At 36.1% G+C, this 14767-nt stretch overlaps 1 protein-coding gene across 1 annotated transcript in view; it reads right to left on the bottom strand.

Annotated features, from left to right (window-relative positions):
• The window catches only part of CRIM1 (cysteine rich transmembrane BMP regulator 1), a 191588-nt gene that overhangs the window by 67071 nt on the left and 109750 nt on the right, over positions 1–14767 (bottom strand). Inside the window, exon 5 of the mRNA XM_086628070.1 lies at positions 8574–8695. Within this exon, the coding sequence (XP_086484196.1) occupies positions 8574–8695 (122 nt within the window). The remainder of the gene's footprint in view (positions 1–8573; positions 8696–14767) is intronic.

The raw sequence follows: 14767 nt of genomic DNA, 5'->3' as shown, positions 1-14767 counted from the left end.
TGCTAAAGGACAACACACAGCATGCTTTTGTTTCCTTGCAAATATATATAAAAACATGCTAGGCAGAAAAAAAATATTTGGGTTCTTACTCTTCAGGTTGTACTGCTTAGTGCAGCGTACTCCCTGTTAACACAATTGCAGGACCATTCTGAAAGTTCCTTGTTCCTGCTTCTTCTGTAAAGTTCATCCAGAAAAACAGAGTTCAGAATTAAATATTATTTGTAAATCAATGCAATTATTTATGCATGCTTTTATACAATTATTTATATATACTTGCACATCTTAAAGGAGAGAAACATTATGTTGTTGCACCTGTGGTCTGTAAAAGATATTAAAAGATACTCAAGATGCTCAGGAAAAATCAAATTGAGCAATTCACCTTTAAAATAAAATTGAAATAATCAGATTTTTATAGTAAGGTTTCTAGCAGAGAAAGTCCATATCATCGCATTAGAAACCACTTTCATAGCCAGCTGCCTCAACCTATATGCAGTACTGACTTCCAACAGTCTTAAAATTTTCTGTCCACCTCAGCAGTAGATCCCAGTTCAGTAATCTTTAGACAGCTTCGGAAGACAGCTCTTGTATAGGTCGATATATGTGTCCTTTTTACACACAGTAGACAAGACTGTGAGGTGCTCCCCATAGAGACAGAAGACTTATTTCTAAGTCACCATATCGGATGGTGGTTGCATCATGGAAAAGAGCAGAGAAAGATCCCCAAGAGAACCAGCTCTACCTGACACATCCCTGGCTTAATCTCTTCTTTAAAACCACCAGTAATGGAGAAATTGCAACCTGCCTATTAAACGATTCCACAGCTTTAACTACTGTAACTAAGTTCAATTCACAGCAAGGGTAATTCAGCTTAGAGAGAAACGGCGAACAAATGGAAACGAAGTTTCCCAAGTTTCATTACTTCTCCCATCTTTAAGGTATATGTCCTACTGTTTTTCACCTTCCTCCAATGTGCAAATTTTTTGCTAAGAGGATTCATCCTGGATGTCCCTGCCACCATATTCTCTTACAGATAAAATGCACATATTTCTTTCAATTTTAATTTTTCTTCATCAGGTCATGCTTTTCAGTGTTTGTTTCTCTGGCTTTCCTCTAGGCTATCCCCCTTCCTTCTGGAAACTAAGCAGTGCCACTTTTTAACATCCTGCAGCAGGTTACAGAAAATCACAGAAAACCACCAGAACAGCCAAAGGAGGAGCCAGGGCCACCAAGGGCCATGGCTGTGCTCTAAAACCCCCAGACGGCAAAAGATTTTTTCAGTAAAATTGCCAAGCAATTCTTGGAAGCAAGCCATGTTCTTCATAAGAGAGGATGCGTTTAAATCCCAGTAATCTCTGTCAGTCTATCACAGGAGAAAATACAGGTTGTGATCAGTTTGGCCTTATGCATGTTACCAGGACACAGATGCCTGAAACAATCTCAGCACTACTAAAAGGTACTGGCATAGCCCCTCATTCATTGCCAGTACATTTACGATAAGCCCCCATGAGAAGTTAAAAATTGCAAGAAAAAAATCCCCAAACCTGTAACACAAGGCTGTGGTTTGGTGTTACAACAGGTCTAACAGTTTCTTCCATTCTTTGAGAAAAATATTTAATTCTAACTTTGTCCTCCTAAGTATTGGCAATCTTGTCCAAGCTTAAGCATCTAGAAATAGTCAGAACATTACCGAAGACATTATTAGCTTGCCAAGAAAAATCACTTTGGCAAAAAACATTACAACTTCCAAGTAAATACTAGAAATACTTTTTCTTTTTTAAAAAAAACTTTTAAAACCAGACAGAAATGCACCATCTGGCATCTAATATTTTTCGTATACGACATATCATCAGTTCCACAGAATCTATCTAGCATCTTGTTTTTCATTAACTCATATGAATGAAAGAAGTGAGTTTGACTTTATCCTTATGTTATTTAAAACTCAGCCTCTACTAGCCATTGACCAATCCCTGCTCATAGTGAACCACTGTAAAAGCTTTGAGATTGGTTTCATATTCAGCTGTGATCCCGACAATTACTATCCCTCCTCTTTTATTTATTTACATCTTCTTTCTTTTTTTTTTTTTTTTTAAATATATATCTGTAAACTGAGTATTTTTACCAGGAATTTTGGATTGACTGGCCTTTTGACTGGCCTCCAGTTTTCTGCATTTTCTCTTTCCCTCCTGTTTTAAATGTAACTGGTAATCACTTGCATTGTTTCAGATACTTGTCCCAATTTGACTACAGTGAGTATAATCCAGGTTCAGAGGATCTAAAACATTAATTTGGTTTGGCAGACTGACCTTTTTCACTACACTAAACCAAATTCTCACACTGCTGTGGCTGGTGATTAGCCATGATTTTCAAATACCGTTCAAATGTTCTGACTGAAGAAAAACCAAGCAAACCTAAAAACCAAAAGCCCACCCTCACAGCCAATAAATCTCTCTCCCTTTTTGGCATCAGATTATCTTCCTTTATTATTAATCTTCCTTTTATTACTTATCAAACGGTTTGTTATCTTTTGCTCCTTACAAGCTGCATTTTGCATTCTGTTATTTTTTTTAAGCAGATGTTTATTTGAAGTCCACCACAAAATTCTGTGGTTTTGGATGTCCACAGAGAAATATGCAGTAATGCTTAATTAACATCAGGACTAATATTCAGTTCTCTGCTCTGGGACAGACTCTGTTACCTTGGTCAATTCCTTAAGAGCAGACAGAGAATAAGTTTAATGAAGTGCAATAGAAGTTCTCTCACAATTAGTGTCATAAATAATGGGAACTCTGTCATAATTAGCTGGTGTCTGTGAGGTGGTTCACTTGGACTCCATTTTTCCTTCTTAAGTGAAGATTTTCCTTGCTGACCTGATATTCCCAAACAAATCCTTTCAGTATTCATTGATGCTCCCTTTAGAATCAGGTGATTCTTTCCCTTTAGAAATAAAGGAATCACCTTTATCCTCTTCCACATCATGAGCTTAGTAACAGAACTGCAATCGCTGTGAGGAGTAAGTGCATCAACAGGTAGCAAGAAGTGTGATTAAAGAGGGATTTTAATCTCTCCTCCAATGCAGTACCACTGTACAGAGACACAAGCATGAAGAAAGCCGGAAGGCACAGAGACAAGACGAATGTCTCACTTCTGTCAGTGGTATCTTCTCAAATGAGGGGAAAAAAAAATACAGAAGCAGTTACAAAACACAGGTTATGTATCATGTCAAGTGAATGAGCTTGATGATTAGGAGATCACTTCTATACCATCATGTGATCATCAGCACAGCCTGACACAGCAGTATAGACAGGGTCACAGTCTTAAGTTCCAGGGGAAGCTGTCTTCCTTTCTTCCCTGCATCAATGCCACCTATTTTTGTGCATGCATCAGGTACTGCCTTTTTAACCGACAGGGCAACAAAAGTCCATACCTCACCATCAGAGGAAAGTGATGTGAAGTGGGGCTGCAGAGCCATTCCTGGTGAGGCTGGACTCTCAAGTCACAGCTCATACGTGGCTGTGGCAGAAAGCAGCCTGGTCCCCTCGACCTTGGACCACATGGACATATTCAAGGATCACTCTCACATGTGCACCTTTCATAAAGGGATTGGAGACCCTTTTAAAGTAGCAATTGTATTCATGTAAACTTCTAGAGAAGTGGACACACAGACTGACAGAAGGAAGCAGCTGCAGGCTGCTTGGTAATTGCTCTCTCAAATTTCTAAGGCTCAGCTCACAGTCAGTATGTGCTCTAGCTTAACACATTCAAGAGCCCCATGCATCAATACCTAATTAGAGAACAGGCAAGTCTGGATCCTCTCTTGTTTCCAAACACTTCTACTCTTGCTGCACGTGCAGCTTTCAATCTCTTTGGATTCACTCGTTGACGTTTGTAATTTAATGCTGAATCAATTTTTTTCTTTATGAGCTCTCCCATAAGAAAAGGCAGCACACCAGGATTAGTAGACAAAAATCTTTTTGAGTAATATATTTTAAGCGGATCAGAAGAAACCTTGAATTAACTTCTGTAAAATGCAGGATTTTGGGAAGGACTGCATCTTGGGAATCCCTTGCTCAATCTTCCCCAAATTTATATCATATACTATCTAGTATCCTCTATGTGGAAAGCAGATTTCAGATAAGTGCAAGTAGGGAAACTTCACAGCCATTGGAATAACTTGCCTTTAAACAAAGTAATATGCACTCTGTTACAATGCACTGGAATCACACAACAGGCAAAACCTCATTTTCAGCTTCAATATATTAAGATGAAATTATTTGGTACAGATTTCCCACATTGCCTTATTTTCTCTGTGTTGACCTGACACTTCTCAGAACTGAGCACATTTGACTATGGACATAGCTCTTCCCTGAAAGCTTCACTACTAAACTCCAATATACTAATCCCTGATTCCCAGACGCAACAAGCAGCGATGTATATAGCTACACCAGCTATACCTATATTTGTACGATTTTAAAGCAGCCAGAGATTTTAATTCAGTAATTCACGCTTCTGTCTCCTTCAGGCTAAATCTGTTACACGCACGACCTGGGGCTTACCCTGACAGTCACCAGGAAAGCAAGATTAGGAGAAACAGCCAGCCAGTCATCTTCTCAGCAAAGATGACTGACCAAATTATATCACCATTGCTTTGTAAATCAGTGTTTATCAACAGTTCCAGAGAGTTGCAAGGATTAATTTACAAATTAAACACTAAAGACCTTTCTTCTGACAAGGAAAAAGGAGCAAGAAACAACAAAGTTGCAGCCATCATTATTGTCCAAGCTACCATTTTAACACCCAAAGACCAGATAGGGTATATGCTCTGGGACGGCCCAAATAATCACACCACATAAATGATGACAGAGGAACTTCCCTGCATCAAAAGGGAACTTTGGCTTGATCCCTACCACCATTTAAACAATATAGAATGATTTTATTTACAAAGATACTTTCCTTCAAAATTAAGGAATGAATACATGCCTCTAAAATGGACCTTTTTAATTGACTGACCTTTGGGACAAGAACCACATTCTAACAACAGTAATACTTGTGCAGTAATTGTAATGATGAATTCTTTTAACCACAGCAGTGTTTTAAAAAGCACAAATCTGTGTCTCCAGTTAGTGAAACAGTTTCATATAAAATACTCTGATCTCTGCATAGATTCATGACGATTAAAACAGAACTGTTAGGAGCATCAGCTCTCTCTAATGTATTTTTTTTGTTGTCACCAATGAGAAAGTTGTGCTCAGTACTTTCAAAGTTATTGCCTGCAAAAAAAAAAAATCAAAAAGAAGCTCAACCTATACGAAGATAGAACAGCCAAAGATAATGGGTACTTTACAACAAGCTACAATTATATCAAAATATCAGGACCATTTCCAAGCAGGATAAAACATTATTTTAGTGATAAATAATGTTTATATAATCATATAACAACATAAGAGAAACAGCAGATTACACATGATGGGAAGCTTAAGGACACAATATACGCCTGAAGCATGAAAATAATGATTAGTTTATTGACTTACTGCTGTATTTATAATCAAACAGGAACCCTCAATTATTTAATTCTAACATTAAATAGATATTATAACAGCAGGAAAACTATACTAATGTGGTTGTGCACATGTCCTTTTTATTTCATCCTCTTGCCTGTTTTCAGAGATTTTTCAAATACTTAAGTAACTAATAGAACTCACTGGTAACATTGATTACAAAACTTCCCCCCTTGCCGTCTATAAACCCATTAACTTGCATTTGATTAAAACACACTCTTTAAAAAGGCATCTAATCCTAATTGGAAAAGATGAAGATAAGGAATTCAGCATCTTCCTGGCAGTCTGTGCCAACAGCTAACCACCCTCACTGCTGAGAACAGCATGTCCTAGATCTTACAGATTTGGCTCTTGTTACTTTGATGGCAATTCTTTTTAATGAAGTGAAGAAACTGATCTAAGTCTATCACTGTAAGATATTTCCTCCATCTGTCACTGATATCTACCATATCTCTTCTGTACTTGTTAGTATTTCAAGACCCTTCTAAAAACCAGAATCGAGTATTATATTCAACTATCAGTCTCACGCACAACATTCCCCCCTGCTTTTCTTCATTTTAAACTGACAGAAGTAATGGTAGGGATTTTTTTATATATATATATATATATATATTTTTTTTTTTTTACCAGTTTGTCATTGCACTAGACATTTATCAAGTAAGTTCTTGTCAGAGTTAGTTTTCTAGGAATTTAGAGGTTTTAGAGGTGTGGCTTGCAATATTTGTCCCTGATACAAGAAAAACCATCCTAAAATGCACTTGAAAGAAAACAAATTATATAGCAATGCAGATCAAGTTCTATGACTATTCTGTCCTCTTTACAAATGATCTGTCAAACAATTCAAATGTCACATAGAGAACTCCTCACAAGTAGTTTCACATTTGCTCCCAGCTTGTTGATAAAAATATTTAACATCTTCAGGCTTAGAATTATTTCCTCTTTCCCAAATGAAGCATAATTAATAATTGCACCTAGAAATTTCTCACTTCTAAATATACTTAAAGTGCTTTCAAGTCACATCATACAGCATTATTTTTTAACATCTGACTGTAGCATTAAGTAGCATAAAGAAAAACGTCCTTTTTAAAAAAAGTAAACAAACAAACAACCAAAAACCCCAACCCACAAGTATTTAACTTTTTTGACTAGGTTTCTAAATTTTTTTTTAAAAGGAAATGATAAAAAAAAAAATCATACTTGCCTGTAATATTTTAATACTGATGTTTTAAGGACATAAACAAGACAAAAGATTATCTCTTCCTACAAACCATCGTTTCCCTCTAATCTGGCCTCTCTGCTTCCCTCTCTGGCATCAACTTCCCTTCAAAAACTTCTATTTTTTCTTTCAATTTACTCTGTCTTCATAGACTACTAAGGTGAAGATTAGGAAAGGGAAAGGCTGAGAGGCAAAAAGAAATCCTTATCCAAAAGCAGGCTGAACCTTTGGAGTGAGTTACAGTGAGCAATAAGGCCATGATGCACAAGGCAAGAGTGCTAAGACATTCATTTTCCATAGTTAACAGTGAATGTGGACTATAACTCCTCCTTGGAAATAGGATGTGAAAATTACTTAGGACAAAAAGCGTGGGCAATTTAAACAGCTCTAACGGCTGATATGATATATACTACAACAATTTTGATAGTGGTACCCACAAATAATTTGTGAACTGAAGGGAAACAAGAATGTTAATAAGCTGGTTTGAACCTTTAAGACTGTTTCACACCAGCAAAGACATTGTATCAGAAATTGGCTTCACATTTCTTGTTCAAAGTGCTAAAGAAAATCCTGAATCAAACATTCCATTGAGGTGTGCCACGCAGTTAAATCAAATTCAGAAATGATACTTTAACAGAATGACACCAATATGAAAAAAAGAAAGATGAGTATTACTTTAGTATAATTGGCACTATATAATCAGAAATGAGGTAAGTTGCTTTTAATTCTACAGTATCTACAAACTTATCTCAAATAGTGAAAGAATTAATCTGAAAGCTAAAGAATCTGTGATTCTTCCTCATGTAAATTCTTCTATTCATATAAAAGAAGTTAATTTTTACATATAACATCCCATTATATGTACTAAGTGTTATTTTTGAATCAGTATTTGAGTATTTTAAATATTGTTTCATGTAAAGACTCTTAACATTCTCCTGGGCAATGTCTTTATGTATGTTTATGTGCATATGCAATGAAAAATGTAAAATAAAATCTGGTTTCCAACATATGATACATGCATTAATAAACAAAATTAAATATTGCTGAATAAATATTAATTAGTAAATAATGCCCCAACACGTAACTTTTTATGCTCAGAAATTACCTGAGCATGCAACCCTTCAGGAGTATTTTTCCCCTTCTACCTACCAACAGTCAAATATCTAAGTCTCTTTCCAAGTCACCATATATAACATATATGCAGTTCTATATATACAGCATAGAGCAGTCCTGAGATATAGTCACCTGCATAATAAATTCAAGGTTTTGAAACATTTTCTAAACATTTACATTGGGAAGCAAAGAATGCAGATCAGTCTGTTTTAACTGACTTTAAATTTCCAAAGGTTGTACATTCATGTTAAAAATTACTTTGCAAATGTTTCTTAAGGCAAACCCCATAGTCTAAACAGTATGCTTTTGCTTACAGGACTGCAACAAGCAGCTGCAGTGCTTGGCAAAAGTTTGCTAGTGTAAAAAAGTGCTTAGCAAAATGACTCTAGTGTATGCTACTGGCAAAGTAGTACCTGAAAAACATGCAGTGAGGGAGTCTTGCTAAACTGTCATTCCCCAAGTTACAGGGAAAAGTGCTTTAGAAATTAACAAAACACGACAACTTAAAAATGACACAGTTTCTCACTTAAGTATCTTCAGCAGAGCTTCCAGTCCCCTCTTACTGAACAAACCTTAAGAAAATTATTTCTCTTAGATCTTGACAACACAGTGAAAATAACCAAATGCCCAGCATCTTCCACAGACAGATAAAATCCTCCTCTGCAGGTGGAACAGAAAGCATCACGTACCATTGACACATTCAAAGACATCACAGCACTTGCCAGGTGTTCCATCTCCACGCGAGACTATCTGGGGAATGGAGCCTGCCTCGCACATGGGGAAACCACATAAACCAGAGAGACACTCGCATCTGAAACCAAAGAACAGTAAGGAAAACCCCATAAATAAATGAAGCCACGTATAAGAGGAAAGAATAAGCAAGAGGAAAATGGAAAGCTACAGCACAAGTTCTAGTATTAGCATATTCGTATCTTAGAATCACCTTTTATTCACTCAACAACCAAGATAACTTATCAACCTGAAGTTTTTTTTAACAATCTGAACTCCGTTTGCTGGTCAAGCAAACAAGAAGGTGGTATTGGGCAACACTAGCACTTCTCTAGTGCTGCATGTAAAAACATAGAAAACTGTAATATGAGATTGTTTGAAAATAATTGTATTCTCCAGACTTGCAAAATTAGGCTTCTCCTCCAATTTTCTCTGAAAAACCAAAATTGGTGAAACACTAATAGTAGGAACAGCACCCATTCATCAGAAGAATGCTCTCTCATTAGGAAACCGCATTATGCCCAGTTTTACATAGGGAGTCATTAAAGGGAAAGGAAGACCATAAAGAATCATTAAATCTGAGCCAAATGAAAGTAACTGCAAGTTCTCTTCTGTTTTTTGATGATGCTGCCTTCAGTTTGCGGTGGTGGGGTAGTGAGGGGCAACCAATTACATGAGATGCCAAATAACGTGGGAGGTTAAGTATATTAAATACTGTGGTTAGTTTTAGAGACCAGATCATTCTAAAATGAATATTTTCTCTATGTAAGTAGTATTTATTTGCTTATTTAAAAAAAAGCCTAAAGAACTGGAAGACATAAAATGCAGATAAACAATAGTCACATTTGTTTCCAGATTCTTTGCTTTATGATTAACATCATAGTTTAAAAGTCAAACACTTAAGACTTTTGATAAGTTTACATTTAACAGAGTTCTTGCCTGGAACAATGGGCGCATTATAGGGATAAGCAGCAATGATTCAATAAAACGAAAGACAAAATGAGCAAAGAGAAATATGCAAATATCATAGCTGAAAACTTTATGGAATAGCATTTAAATTTTTCAATTGCAAATCACTAATTTTTTTTTGGTAAAAAGACTTGTAGATTAATTTAGCGTACTGCAAATACACGTGAATTTCGAAAGAAAAAAGAACTCAGCAGAAGATCCTGTATTATGAGTTAAAGAAATGAAAATAAGAACTTTACTTGTTAATATTTCAAATGTTTTAAACTATTTCAAATATTTTAAACATTCCAAGACAATCTCCACATTAAATTACCATTAGTAAGAAGCATCATCAGCACTTAATGAATTTGCTTATTCTTTATGTTTAGAAAGCAAGAAGTTTGGTTCTCCTCTACAATGCATATCTCCTTAATTGCCCAACAGCCATCTCCTCTCAGAGCCGCATTCAATTAATGACGAAGAGCCACCTCTCAACAGACAGGGTTTTAATATCTCTCCCTTTAACCTCATCAGTGTTAGACAACATTGTTATATTCTCCACCATAAGGTATTAACCAAAAGAAAGTTTGCAAGAAGAAATACAAGTAAAGGAATCTCACAGAATCTTTATTATACTAACTGAAAAGGATTCTTAAAATATTGTCTTATACCAGTGTATTACTATAAAGGGATAAATGAATCCTTGAAAAAACCAGTATTAATTATATCACATTTTACAAATAACATTAAATATGTCAAGATAAAGTGAAGCAACTCTATGTGCACATATATTCTGCAGTACAGTAACAGTTTAAAAACAGGCATTTCAAGGAATTTTTTTTTTTATAATTTTGTGCTTACCATAACAGTAAAGGATAATGAACTAAACCAACAAAAAAGAAGAGTACAGAAACTAATGCTGTATTTATCATACTTTTGCTTTTTTTCATTTTCTTCTCAACTTACTTGTAAATACAAAAAAAGGGAGAACCCAATTACTTTCTTTATTGTACGCCCTTTGCCTCAGAGATGTACGATGAAAAAAAGCATTATGGCTTCTACTACAAAGGATCAAAAAACCCAAAGGATTTCTGACAGCAGCTTCCCTTTAAGATGACTGTAAGTAATCTTACAGAACTGTATACTAATATCTCACCTTTTGCTGCCCCAGTAAAAGGAAGATACTTATGGAGGAGGGAGGGGTGGACGAGGAGGAAAAGAAAAAAAAGACAACCTCTAGCAATCAGTGAAAAAAACCCCAAACAATTAGCACTGTCACCTTCAAGGAATTTAACCCACCTAGCAGACATCGCTTTGGAAGATGCTTTTCCCTCATGAGAAGAATGAAACACAGAAATAAGCATCTACATACTACTAAAGAAGAAAGAAAAAGACCTTTCAAAACATATATACAAAAAAAAGTACAGACACAATCTGAAAGCAGTATTAAAAGCCTAGATAAAATACTAGGTTTCACTTCAACCATCCTACATTCAACGTCCAGATAACCTCTAGGAAAGTAAGTAGATCAAATTTCCTGAAAATTCATGTCTTTCACAGAGAAAATGGCACATGATAGAAATACAGTTGTAGATCTTGATTTTCCAAGTCTCATGAGCTGAAATTACCACTCTTAGCTTTGTTGCCTTCACAATAAGCTTTTTCAGACATGCCTGTATCTTCTCTATTCTTTGCATCACATTTTTTTATCATTGATGATTTGAATTGCAGGAGAATATTAAATGATTAGATTAATAACTTGTACTTTTCCACTCTTTCTCCTCAGTCAACAGCTTTAAAAAAAACCCACGCAAAACCAAACAACAAAAAAATACGAATCACCAGATTAAATAATGTAAGATAGGACAACCTTCCAGAAAAAGGGCTGAAAGAGATGTTTACAAGCCTGGTGGGAGTTAATACTCCTTTCTGCAGAAAGGACTCCCTCCCATTCAGAGTAAGGCAAGCTTCGCATACTCATTCACAGTGTAAGCAAACAAAACCCCACCCTCCGAAGTTTTATAAACTGACTTCCCATTTGGTTAAAAAACAATCCACGCATAGGAGAATGTCAAAGTAGCAAATGGTCTCAGATGGACTTTTAAATTGTTTGCATTCTTTTCAGCCAGCTCTGCTAGGAAAACCTTTGACCATCATCCAGGCTATTAGCATGGAAAACATTGTTTTGGAGACAGAAGTCTTTCAGGAAGAAACCCAAGGAATTCTGGTAGCCAAGCATGGCTGTCACATTGCCAAAACAACATCTAGAAATTCAGAATAAGTGATTCCGTTCCTAGTGAGAGAGCAAAATGAGCTTCATAATACTAGACTTTGCTGAAGTGCCTTTTGGAGCAGAGGGACAGACGGAAGAGAAGTTGCCATCCAGCTCTGTGCTCTATCACGGGCAGCTATCCACATCCAGGGTGGATCTTAGCCTTTGTATTGGGAATTAGGTTTGAAGAAATCTGTCAGGCTAGATTGCAACAAGCCTGTTGATAGTGACCGTGGTCCCTCTCAGAGTAATTTTTACAAAATTTATCTGACTGCTGATCAGTAAGGCACAATGTTGTTTCTGAGCTGCTCCCTCTATAACCATAACTTGCCTATGGAAGACAGACACAGCAGAAGTTACTACAAGCAAACCTTCCCAGAGAGAAGACAACTTTATATATTGCCTCTCTTTACATAGCCACACCACTGCAACATTAAATAGCACAGTGACATCCAAAAGTTCCAAGATTAAAGGGAGGTGAGCACTTTAGGTACCGAGAAGTTGGCACTCAGTATCTGCCCCTCACGCACCTTATTAGCAAAGGCTCTAAGGAAACACGTCTCTTGAGTGCTGTTACGGTGTCACATCTCAAGTCAAGCCAAGAAGAATGTGTCCTTCTAGCAAGGAAGAACAGTCCCGTAAGAGAGTACAATGTCCCCTAACAAGAGGGCCAGAAAAACAAAAAGAAGAATCAAACAGTTATGCGAGAAGACTTAATGAAGTACAGCCGGAAAAGGTGGTGGGATGGCCTAGAAGGAAACAAGAATCCCAAGTAATAAATCGGCTGTACTGAAATTTTGAAAATACAGAATCAACAGGACCAGTAAAAGGAACTGTTTCCAGTTCTTAAGGTTAAAAGAGTAATAACAACAATAATCCTAGAAATATCAACAACTGAGCAAGGGAAACTTCAGTATATAAAGAACCAGAAACAAGACCATGTTCATTAATCAATGCTTTACACACTGAGGAAGGTAACTGCTTCAGTAATACAAATGGCCTGATTTTTGATTTTCATTTTTAAGTTCTTCAAAACAGAAATAATTTCATTACTTGTTTCTTTTGTGTTTGAGAGGGTTTTTTTGCTTTGTTTTCTTCGTTTTTGTCACTTTTACATAATAATTTTCCTTTTTCCTTTATGTTACCAAAAGTGCAAAAAGGAAAAGGAAGAAGGGAAAAAAGTAAATCAAACTGAACACTTGTAAATGACAATTTTTATTTAAAATCTAATTATCTTGGTTTATTTACTTCTGCTATTAAACAGATGAAAAGAGAGAAGGGCTTGGTTAGCCTCAGAAAAGCTGTTTTGATGGTAGGATCAAAAGAGTTCTCCAGGCACAAGGCATAATGGCTATGAAAATAAGAACAGGCGCCCTGGAAAAAAAGTACCAGTGAATGGGAAAGTCAGGGTGGGGGTGTGTTGAGAAGAGGAATATTTATTTTGAGGTCAAAACAAAATTAAGTCTAAAGCAATGAGACTAGAGAAAAGCATTCCTGAAATATACATCACATTCCTATGGAGATTTTATCATGGTTCTCCTTTTTTCCTTGCAGGAATCTAATATAATTTGCATTAATGTTATTGGCATTTAAGTTATCTAAATGTAGTAGAAAGAACTCCCATAGATCGGTTAGCAATAGAAACACTTAAGGATACTGTAAAATAAGGAATTTTCAGAGGAGAACTCCCAGCATCATCAAATCATGACAAGCTAGTGGCAAGAAAAACAGATTAAATACAAGACCCTCTCTATCACCAAGCATAGAATTTAAGAGATGACAATACAGCAAAATGAAGTATTAACACAGAAATCTCATTAAATCAGTGCAGGATTATGTCCACGTTATTTACGCTTGAAGCCACAACATCACTTAAGTAGGTAAGACAACGAGTTTTAAAATGGTCAAGCTACAGATTAAGAAATCAACTAAATGCTAGTCTTAAAAAAGAAACTCCAGTCCTACACAGAAAGTGACACTGCAGGTAAAGACAAAGCCATTGGGACACCTCCATCCAAGAAGTTCAGCTAGACCTTTCCTAAGTCTTCAGAAATACAGACTGAAGAGTTTTTGCCTAGAAGTTCAGGGGCACTGTTTTATGCATTCTGAATTTTCAGTTTTAAACATATGATTAAGCAAGTCAATAATGAAAACATTCCTCTTTCCTGGAAAGGTTTTCGTATTTTATTTTGGAGATCAATAATAAACCTGTAGAAAGAGACGTCAGAAGAACTGTGGAAGTTGCCTATAATACATATTATCGGACCATTTCCAAACGCTCAAAAGTTTTGCACCACTTCTGTATGAACTAAGTGACTCATATGGAAGTTGTTCCTATTTTAATTCTCCAGGGGGCCTACTTACCAAGAAATCAAAGCCAGTGTGCTCCCAAGTAAGAAATGCTTTCTAAAATTCTGGATATTGTTACAAACAGATACCAAATACAATAGTGCATATTTCCATGAGTATAGTAATCTTTATACACAGGGGACATCTAAATATTACAAAAGGCAACTATCTAGCTTTTAATTAAAGATGGTGTGAAAGAGAATGGTTTTCATGCATCTTCTGCATATTATTAGCATTACAAAATAGCAAACAGATGCTAAGCACGGGAAAAAGTTGTAAAATCTGCATTCACATCAAGACAACTACCATCTTTCTAAGTCTTATTAGAATTCAAAGAGTTCATTTGACTAAGAGACTTGATTTCATCCTTTGACTAATGTTAAATCAACTGCTGTGTTTCCCAGAGGGATGAGACAGGAAAATGAGAACAGCCACAAGAGTCACGCCATGGAATCAGTAGGCATACAACCGCAGGCCAAGCACACAGATTTTTCAAGTGCACTGACTTTTTCAAGTACACTGATACATACAGACTTTTTTGAATTCATCAGTATATGAAATAAAACACAATATAAACAAAATATA

Source organism: Tauraco erythrolophus, chromosome 2 (genome assembly GCF_009769465.1).
Source record: "Tauraco erythrolophus isolate bTauEry1 chromosome 2, bTauEry1.pri, whole genome shotgun sequence".
Taxonomy (NCBI): Eukaryota; Metazoa; Chordata; class Aves; order Musophagiformes; family Musophagidae; genus Tauraco; species Tauraco erythrolophus.
This window is presented reverse-complemented; position numbering and strand designations above follow the sequence as displayed.